Genomic DNA, 17,654 nt, shown 5'->3' on the forward strand with positions numbered 1-17,654 from the left:
TGTAAACAAACAAAAAATAACCAAAAAATGGCATAATCAATATCAAAACTCAAATAGCCAAATCAAAAAAGTGCTCAGAAAACCACTAGCCAATCCTAAAATCCTACACCCCTCAAAAAAAATTGACAGATTAATTACAAAACTCCAAACAGGACACACTAACCTAAATAACCACCTAAAAAAACTTAAAAGGCACACCACAAGCAACTGCCCCCACTGCAAACAACCCGAAACCACAGAACACGCACTCATCCACTGCACCCACTACCAAACACACAGAACCACACTACAAACCACCCTCAATCTAAATAAGGTTCCTACTCTAGATGAAATACTAAACCCTCAAAATAAACTAGAAAACTTCAAGGCCCTAGGCGTATTCCTAATCAAAACAGACCTAATTAAGCGCATCTAAAAACTAATTAATCTACCAATCCAAAATCCAATAAACATACAAACACCCACCTCACCCGGCTCCCTTAGTTCCCTCCTCCACCCACCTCGGCATTTATTCCAAATTTAAAAATTCCAAAAATTCAATATAATTCAGCAACCCCTAAAAGCCCCCTCTTGGGTTGCACACACCACTTTCACCCTTTTCAGAATACACTAAATGGTCTGGCCAGGCCCGTGTGCGAAATACGCTACAGTCGGAAAGTGCACGTTAAATATTCTATATCAGTCAGTCAGTCCTCATTCAGTCTTGCCTGACAACGGTATAAGGATCTATACCGAAACGTCGCTTTTTACAGTATTAAAGAAGTTGTTATCCATAAAATTGTGTCTACCGTGTCATCCGTCAAGTTGTAAGTAATGCCTATCAAACAATTTTTTACAGTATCATGTATTAAAGAAGTTGTTATCCATAAAATTGTGTCTACCTTGTCATCCGTCAACTTCTAAGTAATTCCTATCAAACAATTTTAATAAGAAATGACGTCATTAAGCTGAAATAGGTTAGAAACGAGTTCAAATGATGTGACATCATTATCATGAAGGGGCGGTCGGGTAGCCTAGTGGTTAAAGCGTTCGCTCGTCACGCCGAAGACCCGGGTTCGATTCCTGACATGGGTACAATGTGTGAAGCCCATTTCTGGTGTCCCCTGCCGTGATATTGCTGAAATATTGCTAAAAGCGGCGTAAAACCATACTCACTCATTATCATGATCAAATATAACGATAATTCTAGTGAAGATATCACATATTTGGCTGATTCTTGACACATTTCTGACTTTCAAGTCCTCAAGGGGAATTTCAGAGGAAGTATCTCAGTAGGATATGAATCAGTACATGGTAGGATTGCTGACAATTACACAGGGAGTTACTAGAGGCAGATCCCACCGGGTATATTCTGGCAGAGATGTAATAGAGGTAGAAGTTTTGCAAGAATTATCGAACAATAGTTGTCATTGTTAATAATTCTAAGAATACTACCTCTATTACATCCGAAGTACTCCCACCTCCCCAATTCATCTACCTCTAGTAGTGGCCTGTCCTCATTTCGCCTACACCCTTATCAAAACAAATTGACAGCTGACTGCACATAAGTCAAGTGCTGTGTTACCTCTAAAATAATGAACTGACCCAAAAGAAGGTTAAACAGACAAGACAATCTTGAAGCTTCATACTGATATTTACATTATGCAGTAATAATAATAATGACTCATGATTACTGTAGCTTTAGTACATATCAAACGGCATCAAGAAATTGCATTACCGTTTTTCTTCCACTAAGAAGCTGTGTCTTTAGTCTTTCAATTCTTTCGTCCCTTTGTCTGTCAACACGAGCTCGGGGTTCAACAGTTCAACAATTGAGCAGACATCTAATTTCCTTTAATTAAACCAATACTAAGAACTAACCAATTTGTAACAATTACAAACAATGTGAGAAGCGATGATAGGCTTCTTTACACCTAAATTATTAAATAAGATTTATTTACTAAACAAGATTTACTTGCACATTCAAAACAACTAAGGATTAACAGAATGACCATGTCAAACAAGAGTTGTGAGAAGTTGTCATAAGTTGTAAAAACTTCACTTTGAACCTCTGTGCAGCTTGGATTGGATAAGAGCTTGGATTAGTTAACAGCCTGAGATGAACAATGCCCATTCATATAATAGGGGTGAGGCAATTAAGCATTTGAATTATTGTAGGCGAAATGAGGTGTAGGCGAAATGAGGGCAAGCCCTAGTAGTAAATGTTGGAAAAAAGTGAGGTTATCGCCATTATGTCACGGCTTGGGTAGTTACGAGACTACTTGGTGACAACTAGTTGTGTGTGTAATTGGCAGTGAAGAGGACGTCTGTTGAAAATCTGAAAATTTTAGTGAGTGTTACTGAAGCCAAAATACAGGATTGATGGCAGAGATGTAATTGAGGTAGTATTCTTAGAATTACTAACAATGATAACTATTGTTTGATTATTGTATGTCAGTATTATCATGATCATACATCATGTAGATCATGTACATACACCATTTATACACATGATACAAAAAGTATGCACATACAACGCTGGTACTCTGTTGTGTGGCAGTTGACATTATTCTGCACAGTCTGTAGCTGTGTGTTAACACCATACATCACTGTCAAACTTACCTTATACTCCACATTTCCTTCTTCTTCCTGAAACACAAGGAACACAACATCAAGAATCATGGACTTAAATACAAAAGCATGCACTGGGTTACATACATGTAGCACATCTTCAGGGGCATTCACCGGTACAAGTTCATTGGTACAACTTGTTGTATGCAATTAGTTGTACGAATTGAAGTTGTATACCACTCGGCATTCACAAGACGGCGAGTTGCATACAACTCGGGTCTTGCGAGATCTCTGACCTAAAACTTGTGATTCACTACATTAACGCTGGAATCCTGAGCACTTGCTATGGCTCAGGTCAAAACATTCTAGTATATTTTTGTTTATGTGTATCTACAAAGTTCCCACACAGCTATCGATTTTGATAACCACATGGTTCCTTTTCTGGGACATTGAATGATTGTCATCCAAAATGTCCTGATGACATATTTCAGATTTTGTGATAATATAGACACGATAGAAGAATGACCTATAAAAATCCTGAAAGTGACCTCTGGCCAATGGAAACCAGATACTTTAGGTTTTATCCCTGTTTATAAGAAACGTTGAAATCGGTACTACAAAAAAGTAACACAATCCCACACCCTACCCACCAACACACCCAAATCCCAGCAGACAATGGTTTGCTTCCCCCCATGAATCTCAAATGGTCGGCCCAACACGCCTGATGCAATCTTCATGATCTTTAGCATGTTTAGAATCTATGTTCCGCCAATCAAACAATAAAATCCAAACATAAAAAAAATAGTTTTGTCCACACTTGTGTATACATTAATAAAAATATAATGTGACAAATTTCATGTAGGTATGTATTTACTTTCTTATGAAGTGCAGTTTTTATTCAACTTATCTATATACATTTGACATTATGTATATTTTACGATTCTCTGAAGGAAATGTATATATGCTGCGATCTGTTACATTCACAAAGCATTTTATAGGAAACATACAATATATATATTGCAGCAGTGCATTATTTTACTGGGTGAAAAGTTATTCAAGAGATATTCAAATTATAATTCAAGATTGAAAAATGAAATGAATGAATTGTGTACTAATTCACTCGCACCTCAAAGAAAAAAACAAATATGTACAACAATGTTGCTATTGACAAATACTAATATGACATCACAGCGGGTAACCTCCATTCACAACATAGAGAGTTCACCAGGCATGTGAGCAGGTTTTCCCGAAAAAAGAGGAAAACTCGGGGGGAGGGGGGGGGTCTATTTTAACTATTTTAAGCAATTTCATGCAGTTTGGACAACATTCACACCAAGAAATGTAAAAAGTCAATGGCAAAAAATCAAATACCCTGGGAGCAATACAGCCATAAACTTCACCCCCTATCCCCCAGACGAAAGGACAACTGTCACAAGTGTGCAATGACTGACCCTTTCCCCATGTTGAAGCATACCGGTATTGAAAAAAACTTACCTCATACTTAATTACCTTTCGTTAAAAAAAACCAAAACTCCATTTCAAAATAAGACATCATTACAACATATATCTCCGTGTTATGGGTTTTTGGTTCTACTCCCTAATCACATGAACAACTGTAAAACATCTCATTCACTTATAGGCTAAAAGACAACTTGATCTTAAAACAAGCCATCTTGTGAGTATTTACAATTTCTGTGTGATGCCACATCCCACGTTATAGTGCAAGTATCCATTACACAAAAAGTATGATGTCTGAAAACCTGTGATACTGAAAGCTCTGATTGAAAACAGGACAATCCATGATGGTTGTCCAGTTTTCGATAACTTTTTTTGGAGTGTTTTTAAAAAAAAATATCTTTGATTATATTTTTATGAGGAAGATGATTTTTTTCTGAGGACTACTGTTTTAAAAAACGCAGATATCACATCCCTGGTTCAATGATAGCAGTACGAGGAATGTTCAAAGTAGGTTTTTCAGTGATGCAGGGATTCCATATTCACATAAATGAGTCATGTAAGTTAAGTAATCAGTAATCCATTCTAGCCTTCGATACTACATGGAAACGCAGACCAAAATCAGGTCAGAGAGCGTGATTTAGAGTCACTCATGGCATCACGTGGAACGATTTCTGTTAACTTTTTCAAATAAGTATCTAGGCCCTAATATTTTAATTCCTCAATTCTTGCAACGATTTAGACCTTAGGGCCTGTTTCGCTCACCTGGATATTTACTCAATCATGACAAAATATACATTTGCCTTGTACATGCATGTAACTAGAAAGTGTTTTTACTCGTAAATACATATGTCTCCCCCCACTCCCCTAACCCCCATTCATTCGTTTACTTCACGTTAAACCCCATCTCTTCATTCCCACCCTCCATTACTAAATAACAGAGACAAAAATAGAACTCCTAGAAATTTCAAACAACTAATGGGCACCACTTCAGCGTCTAATCAACACCACTAATCCCTCAATCATTTACCCACCTGACAGTGTAGTCATCTAAGTAGCACAGTTTTCTTGTTACTGAAGTATTTGTAGAAAATCCACTTAAAGTACTAAAAGAGTTTGGACACAAATATATTAATATCCCCAACATATCAGAAATGATGTAGCAATGTTATATGGCACAAAGGAAAGTCTCTGTGATGTAATTGCCCGTGTATCTGACTCTGCAGGTCTTCTACACAATGACATATGTGATGTCATGGAAACTGTAATAGCAAGGCACCACACCAGCTCTCTGATGTGAAAGATCCTTGACATAAATATGGTCAATAACAGTTTCTTTCCTGGTAGTGGACACTTCAATCAGCTGCGTGAAGGGTTCTTGCAGAAGAGGTTGCGCTTTGTTTGTATTGAGGTCAATCTTGAAATCTCCCAGAAGAACTGTACTGTTAGTCGGAGATAGGTCCAACATTCTGTTCAACTCTTGTCTGAAGTAGGGAATGGGAAGGGTTGGTGGTCTGTACACAGAGAAAACAGAAATTGATGAACACTGCAACTGGATGCCAAGGCATTCCAGTCCTACACATGAAGTGTCAATGACCTTGTAGGAAAGATCCTGATGGATGAACATAGCTACTCCACCCTTTCCTCTCGTTTTCAATGAGTCTGGTACACTAGAGGCTGAGTCGTACTGATTTCCCCTGCTACATGTCAGAACATTGTGGGTAGGCAGTGGGTTAGTAAATTACTGATTTGGAAGAAGCCATGTTTCTTGAAGGGCTATGATGTCTGCAGCTGGCAGAAATCTATTTGCTGTGAAATCTTTCAAGTGAGGGAGAAATCCTTCAGTGTTGTGGCCCACAAGCACCAGGGAATTTGCATAATCAGGAATGTTTGGTGGTACTAGGTTATTCCATCTTGGCAAACTTGTAGCAAGCGGCATTTCTGAAATGGCATTTTCTACCCTGCTGTCTGCATAGATTCCACTTGGTTTATAATCGTCCTTAATGAGGAACAAGCCATTGAGTGATGTCACTCTACTTACCCCCATTCAGAGCCTATGTTCAACTTATCTCCATGGAAACGAGAAAAAATAAAAATGTCAAAAATCTCTAAATAGCAAAAGGCACCACTTCAGTGCTGGGTTAATGTGTATACAAAGTTTCGCAAAAAAATATTAAACGGTTTCTGAGTTATGGTCAGGAAACAAAGCTTACCCCCATTCAGAGTCTATGTTCAACTTATCTCCATGGAAACGAGAAAAAATAAAAATGTCAAAAATCTCTAAATAGCAAAAGGCACCACTTCAGTGCTGGGTTAATGTGTATACAAAGTTTCGCGAAAAAATATTAAACGGTTTCCGAGTTATGGTCCGGAAACCAAGCTTACCCCCATTCAGAGTCTATGTTCAACTTATCTCCATGGAAACGAGAAAAAATAAAAATGTCAAAAATCTCTAAATAGCAAAAGGCACCACTTCAGTGCTGGGTTAATATGTATACAAAGTTTCGCGAAAAAATATGAAACGGTTTCTGAGTTATGGTCCGGAAGCGGTGGGAACGCCGACGCCGACGGAAACCGTGCCAAAAACAATATGTCTCCCTCCATTCTGGGAGAGACATAATACTGTAAATATTTATTAATTTTGACTTTGTCAGCATTTAAAAGGGGTGGATGGCAAATCTGACAGCATGAACATGTATTACTCCAGATACAAATGTAGCATAAAGATCTGAACCGTTTCCATGTTATGATCCAGGGCAAAGATTTTCAAAACGATCGTAGCCCTAAAATTATTGTAAAGTTATCGCAAGGAAATCATAGGCTATAGTCACTTATTTTCGAAACTTGCGAGCCCTAAAATACCATAAGATTGTCGTAAATCTAAGATAGCTCCAAACCTGTCATAAGTTTATCTTATCTTCATCCAAAATGGCAGCATACTTAGCCATAGATATTTTTCAAACCAATAATCTGATTTACGTTTAACCATTGACATTTCATGTTGCTAAACTGTGTGATTCAAATTGACTCTTCGAAAACACAAAGAACATCAAAGATTTCATGTCAGAAGGTTCTTAATTGCAACAGCGATCCACATAACTATGGACTCGATAGCTTACAATATATTTCTATCAAAGTCCATGCTGAAGAAGTGAGAAACAACATACCTTTTCTATAATTTGGGAAGGATAAAAACGGAAGGTGTTGGCAGGCTATAGTAATGACCGTGACCTTATTGATAACCCAGGGGCAGCTAATCTAAGTTCAAACTTTAGTGGGGAGTGACTTCCCTTTGTATTCACCCGGCTACCTTGCTCAATGTTAAAGTTTTCATAAAACGCAGAGTTCTGCTGGTATATTTTCTGGATTGCATTTGTGTCAAGTATCAACGCATGTCAGTCCGACGTTGATTAATGTACAATTTGCATACTCGTATATGCAAAGGGGCCGACGTATGGTTCATGTAGGAAGTGACAACTTGGAGACGATGGCTTGTGGTATATACAGTTCTACTTTATACATGTTGATATATACATACAAAAGACAGTATGTGCCTGGTCAGCACATAGTGGTAGTGGTTGTTGTCGAGGTGCCCCGGAGCACCCAGCCTAACCCTAGCTAGGCTAAGGGTAAGACCTCTTTTTTTCCTTTTCTGACTGACTGACTGATATAAAAGATTTAACGTGCGCTTTCCGACTACAGCGTATTTCGCACACGGGCCTGGTCGGACCATTTAGTGTATTCCGAGAAGGGTGAAAGTGGTGTGTGCAACCCAAGAGGGGGCTTTTAGGGGTTGCTTATATTGATTTTTTGAAATTTTTAAATTTGGAATAAATGCCGAGGTGGGTGGAGGAGGGAACTAAGGGAGCCGGGTGAGGTGGGTGTTTGTATGTTTATTGGATTTTGAATTGGTAGATTAATTAATTTTTAGATGCGCTTAATTAGGTCTGTTTTGATTAGGAATACGCCTAGGGCCTTGAAATTTTCTAGTTTATTTTGAGGGTTTAGTATTTCATCTAGAGTAGGAACTTTATTTAGATTGAGGGCGGTTTGTAGTGTGGTTCTGTGTGTTTGATAGTGGGTGCAGTGAATGAGTGCGTGTTCTGTGGTTTCGGGCTGTTTGCAGTGTGGGCAGTTGCCTGTGGTGTGTCTTTTAAGTTGTTTTAGGTGGTTATTTAGGTTGGTGTGTCCTGTTTGGAGTTTTGTAATTAATCTGTCAATTTTTTTTAGAGGGGTGTAGGATTTTAGGTTTGGCTAGTGGCTTTCTGAGCACTTTTTTGATTTGGCTATTTGAGTTTTGATATTGATTATGCCATTTTTTGGTTATTTTTTGTTTGTTTACACTTTTAATTTCTGATTTTGAGATGGGTAGGTTTAGGCTTATTTCTGGTATTTTGAGAGATAATTTAGCTGCTTTATCGGCGCTTTCATTGCCGTAAATTCCTACGTGGGCGGGGATCCACAAGAAGGTTATTTGTTTGCCTGCTTTTGTTAGGTCGTTGGAGCTTTTAAGTATTTGGTTTATTAATTTAGGTCGTTTTTTTGTATTTTTGTTTTGGAGGGCTTGTAGTCCACTAAGGGAGTCAGTGAGAATTAGGATTTTTTTGTTGTTTTTAGATTGTTGGTTATGCAGGGCTGAGGCCATGCCCATAAGTTCTCCTTTTCTCCTGGACCAAGGCTTATATAGCCAAGGTCACCTGACATTTAGTAGTAATAAATATAAATGTAAACAGTAAATCATCAGTGACATACTTGCACATCCTGTTCAGGATGGCAGACGGTCGATGTACACAAAAATGGGGATTAACAAATAGGATTAGCATCTTATAAATAACAGCAATTAAATGTTTCGAGGCATATAGATGTCATGGCTCCAGGGTAATGAGCCTTTGCAATCAAATGTTCTTCAGACAATGGGTGTCGTAAATCAGTCACCATGACAACTTCCCTCCGTTACGTGAAGCTTGGACCCCAAGCTTATATGAGTCCAAATTGATATGTGTGAGTTTTTTCACCAAAAACAACCATGCAAATGTGAACAAAATCAGTTACATGAAATCCTTATGCAACAAATATATCTATGCAATGACGGTATGAAAGTGATCATCTAGCCAATTTGAATTAGTGCCAGTTTGAAAACTAACCAAGTGATCTTTATAATGTGCAATTTCCCTACAAGGTAATTACTGCTTTTCACAGATTCAATAAATATATCACTGAAGGTTCTTTGAATTCAGGAGTCTGGCTTTGCGGTGTGACTCAGTACCGAATAATGATAATGAGTAATGTCATAAAAAGTACAAATTAAACATCTCAGCAAATATTTCGCATAAAGAAATTTGAAACCAGGGGTCTAGCTTTACCGCGTGACTCAAACGGTACTTGTGGGTACTATTGCCCTTTTAAGTACAATGGGTGCTCTTCCCGTGTCTTTGACGGAGCTTGCCCATATATTGTGGGTGCGATGCCCAAGAAAAAAAATCCTTAATTCCGACATCAAAATTCTGAAATGCTGAATACTGCTGTGCTGTTAATTACTTAATACTGACATACAATAAACATATGTGTAGGGGTGGCTCACCCAAGAATATCCCTAATCTGAATTCAAAGTCCTAGACAATACATTCAATTTTGTACCAAACTGTGCACATTAATTACTTGTAACAATTGACAAATTTTATCGTTTAGATTTTTGAAATTACGAGTCGAGCTTAGAGGTGTGACTCGATAACCCTACAGCTTAGGTTTGTCTGGGCCGTAGCTGCAACTATATGTCTGGCGTGGCCTGGAGACATTTCAAAGATTCCCTACACAATAACTTCAAAGATCTAGCTGATTAAAGATGTAATTTGGAGTATATTGCACACATACAAAACTGAATTTTGGAAAGACACATTTTGGCATTAATATACTGGCTTTGATTAAACATACCTGGTTGCACTATTCAACAGTCACACAATATATATCCTTGATTGAGTCCATGTAAGTAAACACAAATTAGTAAGTCCAAATGAGATATCTTGTACACAGTGTCCATCTTGTAGGTGCCCGTGAGGCGGTTTCTGTATTGTGCAGGGTCTGCATGAAGATGGCTGTGGTCGGGTCTCTGTGGGATAGGTGTGTATACTTCTTTTCTTAGGTCATGTGCAGGAACGACATCTTGAAGGGGAAGTCTTAGCAGTGTTGCTAAGATATTCGAGCAGGGAAGGTTTGGGATCGGAGAACTTGTTCTTGATCGGAGAGGTTCTTGTTCTTTCTTCAATCTTGTTAAAGGCCATTTCTTCGTTCTTGGTGATTGGCCTTTAGGAAGGTAGTATATCCTTTTAATAAGAGACTGTCACTTCCTACAGTTCTGTGAACCATATGCCATGCTGCAAAGAGGTACAGGAAAGGACAGACTAAGAAGTCTGTCATACCCGATAGCTCCACCAAATTAACAACGCGTGTGGGTCTGGCGTTGATTAATGAACAATTTGCATACTCGTATATGCAAAGGGGCCGACGTATGGTTCATGTAGGAAGTGACAACTTGGAGACGATGGCTTGTGGTATATACAGTTCTACTTTATACATGTTGATATATACATACAAAAGACAGTATGTGCCTGGTCAGCACATAGTGGTAGTGGTTGTTGTCGAGGTGCCCCGGAGCACCCAGCCTAACCCTAGCTAGGCTAAGGGTAAGACCTCTTTTTTTCCTTTTCTCCTGGACCAAGGCTTATATAGCCAAGGTCACCTGACATTTAGTAGTAATAAATATAAATGTAAACAGTAAATCATCAGTGACATACTTGCACATCCTGTTCAGGATGGCAGACGGTCGATGTACACAAAAATGGGGATTAACAAATAGGATTAGCATCTTATAAATAACCAGTTAGGGTGGCCTCTTGCCGGCACGGCAATTCAATTCCCATAACTCTGTGTAGAAATTCAGTTTGGCCTGATTTTACATATTTTCCCCCTTTTTGTTATGAAAAAAGTATTAACTTGCATGAAGAAAGACACAAATAGTAACATACATTCATTATGTTTGTATTAATGTACTTTTGAAAAAAAAATAACAGTAATCTTGACTTAGAAAGGGAAAATGTTAAAAAAAATGATGCAAAACAGTAGGGTCATTTCAATTGGCAACTGCAAACTTCATTTGATGAATTTTGTAATAAAACTTATATCATTAGAATCGCAAATGCTTAAGGAATACTATAACGCACCGTAACGCGATGATTTTCGCCAACTTCCATGCGTAACGCGGTGGCGAAAAAATATCAAAAGCAGGAGAAATGTGTTGGAATTGGTGGGCAAGCCATTCGCGCGCGTTCAAGGGAGATAACCGAGTGCGGCTTATTTACCATCAGCTGCCAAGAAGAAGAAGCGGCAATAAAATATACAACTCTAAGTACATCGTCATTATTAAGCGTAATACAATGTTGCCTTCAAACAAAAAGACATTGGAGAGAGAATGAGGAAATTCTCAAAAGCTTTGACTGTCTCAGGTACCCAAGAAATGACATTTCGTTACATTTTGAGAGCTCTTTTACCGGATGTGCAGACAACTTGAGAGTTCTTCAACCGGATCAGCTGACTACTTGTGCCTAATGTCAGGTCTCATCGTATGGTCAAAGCAAGTTACACCATGTGAATTAATTATGGTAATTCCTACAAACACAATCGTGATCTTTGCTGTAACACACAGGAAATGTTACGTAATGACCATGTCGGGCAGGTGTTCTGTTTATGTAATAAACTTGTCAGTGTCACCAAGTTGTTTCTACAGTGATTTATGGCACCTCGTTAATAAAATCAAAGCCAGCATTTCCTCGAACCCACGAATTTTGCAAGAGAATTTTTAGTTGTTTAGTTGTTTATGTTTATATTGTTTATGGCATTTTCTTGATTTCATGAATTTTGTATGACAATTTTGATAACATGAGAATCGCAAATGCTTACGGAACACTGTAACGCGGTGGCGAAAAAAAAGGAGAAATGTGTTGGAATTGAGACAGCAAATTTCAATATATTATAACCATGATAACGCGGTTGGTTTCCGTGGATATCGCCTGACAAATATGTATGTGGGATTTTATTATATGTAAATCTGCCGCCACACAATTGAATCGAAAATTACAGTCCCCAAGAAAATACATTTTCAGAAAAGATCGAAAGCAGGAGAAATATGTTGGAAATTAGGGGAGCATGTGGTATTTTATTAGCGATTTTAATTGTGACAGCATATATATGTGTGTGTGATGGCGATACTCACCTCAATGTTCCCTTCCGCCACTTTATTATGTGGCGATACGGTACGGAATAATTCGAGCATGCGAAAGACGTTCGTGTGATGTTAGTCATGTCAGTCGGCATTTGTCACCTCGAGTTATCGGCACGGACACGATGTTTAATGCCAGAATATATACATGAGAAATCTTTGTCACATGTGGTAACCAACCACGATATGTCCACGAAGTTCCATATTTTAAACATCCGCGCGATTTCCATCTGAAGAACGGTCAGAATATAACAATTCAGTAAAAACGATAAGCATTGTTGTAATCAGACCAACCATGATCCGGCAAAAAGCTTTATTCCTGCGCAGTGGTGACCTGGCATTACACCTAATTTGCATATCATGTGACACAACATTTCGTAAACAAACGCGCTTATTCTGAAATTAGAAATGCAAGCCTTTCTGTGCGCTTTACATATTATTTGGCATAATTATTTAGACTGTATTGCTACTGGCTATAAATTATCGCCAACTCCCCGTTGTCGCACGGGATATCATTTTAATTTTGCTCGTTTTCATTAGAAGAGAGAAATATTTATCCGAAAATGATAAACAAAACACTAGTGAGGAAATATTTTTTTTAAAAACCCACAATAATCGCCAAGCTCGAATACAGTTTTATCAAAGACATGCGGGCTAACGCGACTAATTCACTCAAACATTAAAAAAAACCACAATGACGCACTTCCGTTCTGGCATTGCTTTCTATCGGTCAGTCATTTCTTTCTCAAAATACAATTCTGGAACCTATTTGAGCTGTACATAGCATGGGTATATTTCGAAATCCATAGTACATAAGATAAGCATGTAGAGATCGAATTTGGGGAACATTGGTTTGTCAGATTGCAGACGACAAATTGGTAATGTCACTTGTATAACTGAAGCGCATGCGTGATCACGTGGCACGTGGCACGCGAAAGTTCTAACAGAGATCAACTGAATCTTATTTCACGAATTGAAATCACGGAGTGACAGAAATGAAAAAACAAATGGCGATAACTGGTCGGTGACCAGTAGCTCTATCATGTCTACAATGAGGTCATGGCACGACGCAAAAGTGATCTGTGCCGTGTATGTATTGAAATGTTCTGTAATGAGCATGGCGGGCAGGTGATTCTGTTTATGTAATAAACTTATCAGAAGTTGTTATACAGGGATTTATGGCATTTCCTTGAATCAAAGAATTTGATAACATTAGAATCGCAAATGCTTACGGAACAGTTTTTTAACTATTTTCGCCAACTTCCATGTGTAACGCGGTGGCGAAAAACATTTAAAAAGCAGGAGAAATGTGTTGGAATTGTGACAGCAGATTTCAATATTTTTAAACATGATAACCATGATGGTTTCCAAGGATACCGCCTGACGAATATGTATGTGTTGTTTTATCATACATATAAATCGAAAACAACAGTCGTCAAAAACGGAGATTACAAGAAAAAATGGCATACATTTTCAGAAAAGATCAAAAGCAGGAGAAATATGTTGGAAATTGGGGGGACATGTGGTATAATATTAGCGATTTTGATTGTGACAGCATATATGTGTGTGTGATGGCGATGTTTACCTCAATGTTCCGTATCGACACTGCATTATGCAAATGCTTACACAAATGAACACACGGTTGTTTTCGTCAACCTCCATGCGTAACGCGGTGGTGAAAAAAAGATCAAAAGCAGGGAAAATGTGTTGGGATTTGGGGGGCATGTGGAATTTTAATAGCAATCAAAATAATTGTGACAGCAGATTCAAATATTTAGAACCACGATATCGCGGTTGATTTCCATGCGTAAAGCATTACCAATATGGATCTGGGGTTATATCATATATGAAACTGCCGCCACACAAATAAAATCGATAGTAAAATCCCGACTGTCCTCATTGGATAAATGTTGCTTAAATATACGATTAGCAAGCATTAAATTCCAACGTGTTGCGCATATGTCTTTTACCCATTTCAACTGGTGGTTCTTTAAGGGACCACCAGTTGAAAAGGGTAAAAGACATATGCCTGGCGAATCATATTTGCATTACCAGTGGTGCTAAGCGCTTGCGGGCTTTTTTTATACATGTTATAAGGCGCCGAGACAGCGACAACGAACTTGTGGTAAACATAGTTTCACGGAGTTTTTGCTCAGTTCAGTTACTGCATAAAACATTATGAAATCGGGTAAGTCGAAGTGAAACGGCGATTACCTTGATTACATCCATGACTTACGCCGTGGCGAAAAAAGATAAAAAAACCCAGGAGAAATGTGTTGGAATTGATGTGCATGTGGATTCAAGCAATTGAGATACTATGACATGCCAGCAACCCATGCTTGCCGTAAAAGGTGACCATGCTTGTAAAAGGCGACCAACGGGATCGGGTGGCCAGGCTCGCTGACTTGGTTGATGCATGTCATCGATCCCAATTGCGTGGATCGATGCTCATGATATTAATCACTGGGTTGTCTGGTCCAGACTCGACTATTTTACAGACCGCCGTCATATAGCTAGAATATTGCTGGGTGCGGCGTGAAACAACAAACAAACGATGACATGCATCAACAAAGTCAGCGACCCTGACTTGGTTGATGCATGTCATCAATCCCAATTGCGTGGATCGATGCTCAATATGTCAATCACAGGACTGTCTGGTCCAGACTCAATTATTTACAGACCGCCGTCATATAGCTGGAATATTGCTGAATGCGGTATGTAATATATGTTGTGTTGGAGGGAGCGTTATTTACATGAGCCAGTTTGGCCTGTTATCAAATCTCAGATGAATAAAATATGATTAACCCTTATTACATGTTGCGGGGTGTCTTATTTCATACAAAACCAATGTTCTTAAACACATCACCTTGGGTGAAACAGATTTATTTCCTTGTTTTTAGCGTCGATTTCATAATGCTTGCATGCGTATGGGATAACATAAGATTGTTATTTGATATTGTTAATATGCTGTGGGGCATTTGATATTTACAGTCCACATGCCCACGGTGATTTTCTAATATATATTTCATATGCATACAGTACTTCTAGAAATAATGCAAATTCCTCAATCGGCATACACATCTGCCATACACAGGAAACTCTGTATATTTAATTATCCACTGTGATTGGCAGTTATACAGTCATCCCCCGCGATAACGCGGGTCTCGGGGCCCATGGACGACCCCCGTGTTATTCCAATTATGGAATGTAGGTCGGGTGATAGTTGAACTAAAGAGGAGTCCAATACATGTACTTTATATGCACACTTGAGGACGTATGTGCATAAATGAGTAAGATCGATCTTTTGTAGAAGTTTTGATGTTCCGTTATTGTTAACTACTTTGACTGTTGGGCCCATTTGAATGCAAATATGGTAAGATATACATGAATGAAATAATCTTTTGGGCTTGAAATTTCATAACTTCGCCACAGATGGGTGTCCCGTAATGTCGGGATAGCGTAACTCACGCAAACAGTGCATTGTCCAGTGTCCGGTCGTACCCCGTCTTTTCCTGCTTCATGCCAAGGCCTCCGATTCTGTCTTTAGCCTGTGAATCTCTTTCTCTCTTGATCAACGCTGACTTCTCCGCAATGCTTGTCGTCTGCTTTTCAATGATGCCATGATGAATTGGTACAGAAAAAACTGGGAACTGGACTTTTATATACCCAGTATGATTTCAGCACTCACTTCTTCTCACTTTTAATGTAGTTTCAGATTAGTTTTAACTCTTACATACGCGACAGCTTGATGTTCAAAACTAGTCACAGCAAAGATTGATTTGTTAAATTGATGAAGATGGAAGTCGAATCATAATTAGGTCCAGATACGGAAAACCTACGTCGTGTGTTTTAAACAAATAAAAATAACAGGTGTTCATTGTTTTTTGGATATTATTGTATTAGGTAATCCCTGTGCTATCACCAAATACGCGTAATCAAATGGGAAACAGCATGATATTTATGGGAGCCAGTGATCACCCTGCGGTCAACTGGGATGACGCAATACAGCACGTGACTTCTCCATAAATGAACTTACCCCTCCACGTTAAAATATGTCGCCTCTTGTTTTGTTTACATTGACAAACAGGGGGATAACTGCACATTCCATCAGCAACTAATATATATACAAAGCCAATTAGACCGTGCACGCGTTGGCACAATATCCCGTAATTAATGCCAAAATATTCTTCATTTCAGAAGGTATATATAAACTTCATATATGAGAGAATCACGATTTCTTTCCGTGGTATGATAGTTGATGACACCACGAATTAGCCAAAGTAGTATGTATCGACATCACAGGCGCGGCGTTTTGCGAGAATGCAACGATTACTTGAATCGGAATTCGCTCGATCGTTCATACTTCCAGTCACTGGCGAAGAATTGTGAAAGTGTAAGAGAATCGAAGCGAAGCGAAAATTAACGTATTGATGTCAATATCGAAATATTTTCTATATGATTGTATATGAACACATTTAACATTAATAAGATACCAAGAATTGCCCAATAACATATGGAATTGATAACGGGGTAAAATATTTTAAAACAAATTATTATCTAAAAATATTATGCTATTTTAATATAATACATTTTTATGCTGCTGTCACCCATCTTGAGTGCCTCATGTTTCAGTTAATTTAATATGTTTTATGTACATAAACATGTACAAATACATGGACATATCAATAAGAGGTCTGATTTACTCCTAAACGTTCATCCAGTAATGAATGCGTCAAATTAACAGTCACAACAATAACGCGTCAGGCTGTACTTTACAATGACACAACCTTACGAGTTTCTTTGTCAACAAGTAAGGGTTAGTTTCTGGGATATGCATTAAGGCACTTATATCAACTTTTTACAGACGTGCACGTCTCGAATTCCTTGAATTGGCTGTATGGCAACGTGAACCCGGGAATGATTTTAATTGTTTGACAATCGACCGTGCAGCAATATACATCTACAATATACTTCATCGCTATTTAGACCCGTTAATTCGACAGCCTCGCACTCCCGACATCGACACACCATATTTGCAACGAACTGCTGAAATCACTTTTTAATTAGCCTCGTTAATCCGACACAGTGATCAACGTACTCCGTGGTCATCTGCCCGCGAGTACACAGACAAGTGTTTTGATGCGAGACGAGTCGGCGAGTAGCTGCATATTTCAACGTCTGCAGAGATAAACTTGCTTAACAATAAACAATTACGGCTTTAAATAAACAAAACAGGATTAATCACATGCCTCGATTACCTCAATCTCATTAAACTCATATGCAAATTCTCGCAACCGCTGTGGACATTACAGGTCACGTCAGAACGACCTTCCGCGAAGTTTCACCGACCAATGAAATTACTAACAGGAAGTCGACA

General features: G+C 38.5%; 1 protein-coding gene across 2 annotated transcripts in view; it reads right to left on the reverse strand.

The window, feature by feature from the left end:
- LOC139442441 (GTP-binding protein 2-like) overlaps nucleotides 1–17,654 on the reverse strand; it is a 115,037-nt gene that overhangs the window by 52,990 nt on the left and 44,393 nt on the right. For both annotated transcript variants that reach the window (XM_071223251.1, XM_071223252.1), the window contains exon 2: nucleotides 2,602–2,628. In XM_071223251.1, coding sequence (XP_071079352.1) covers nucleotides 2,602–2,628 — 27 coding nt within the window. The remainder of the gene's footprint in view (nucleotides 1–2,601; nucleotides 2,629–17,654) is intronic.

Source organism: Haliotis cracherodii, unplaced genomic scaffold (genome assembly GCF_022045235.1).
Source record: "Haliotis cracherodii isolate W230 unplaced genomic scaffold, xgHalCrac1.p SCAF_5, whole genome shotgun sequence".
In the NCBI taxonomy this organism is placed as follows: domain Eukaryota; kingdom Metazoa; phylum Mollusca; class Gastropoda; order Lepetellida; family Haliotidae; genus Haliotis; species Haliotis cracherodii.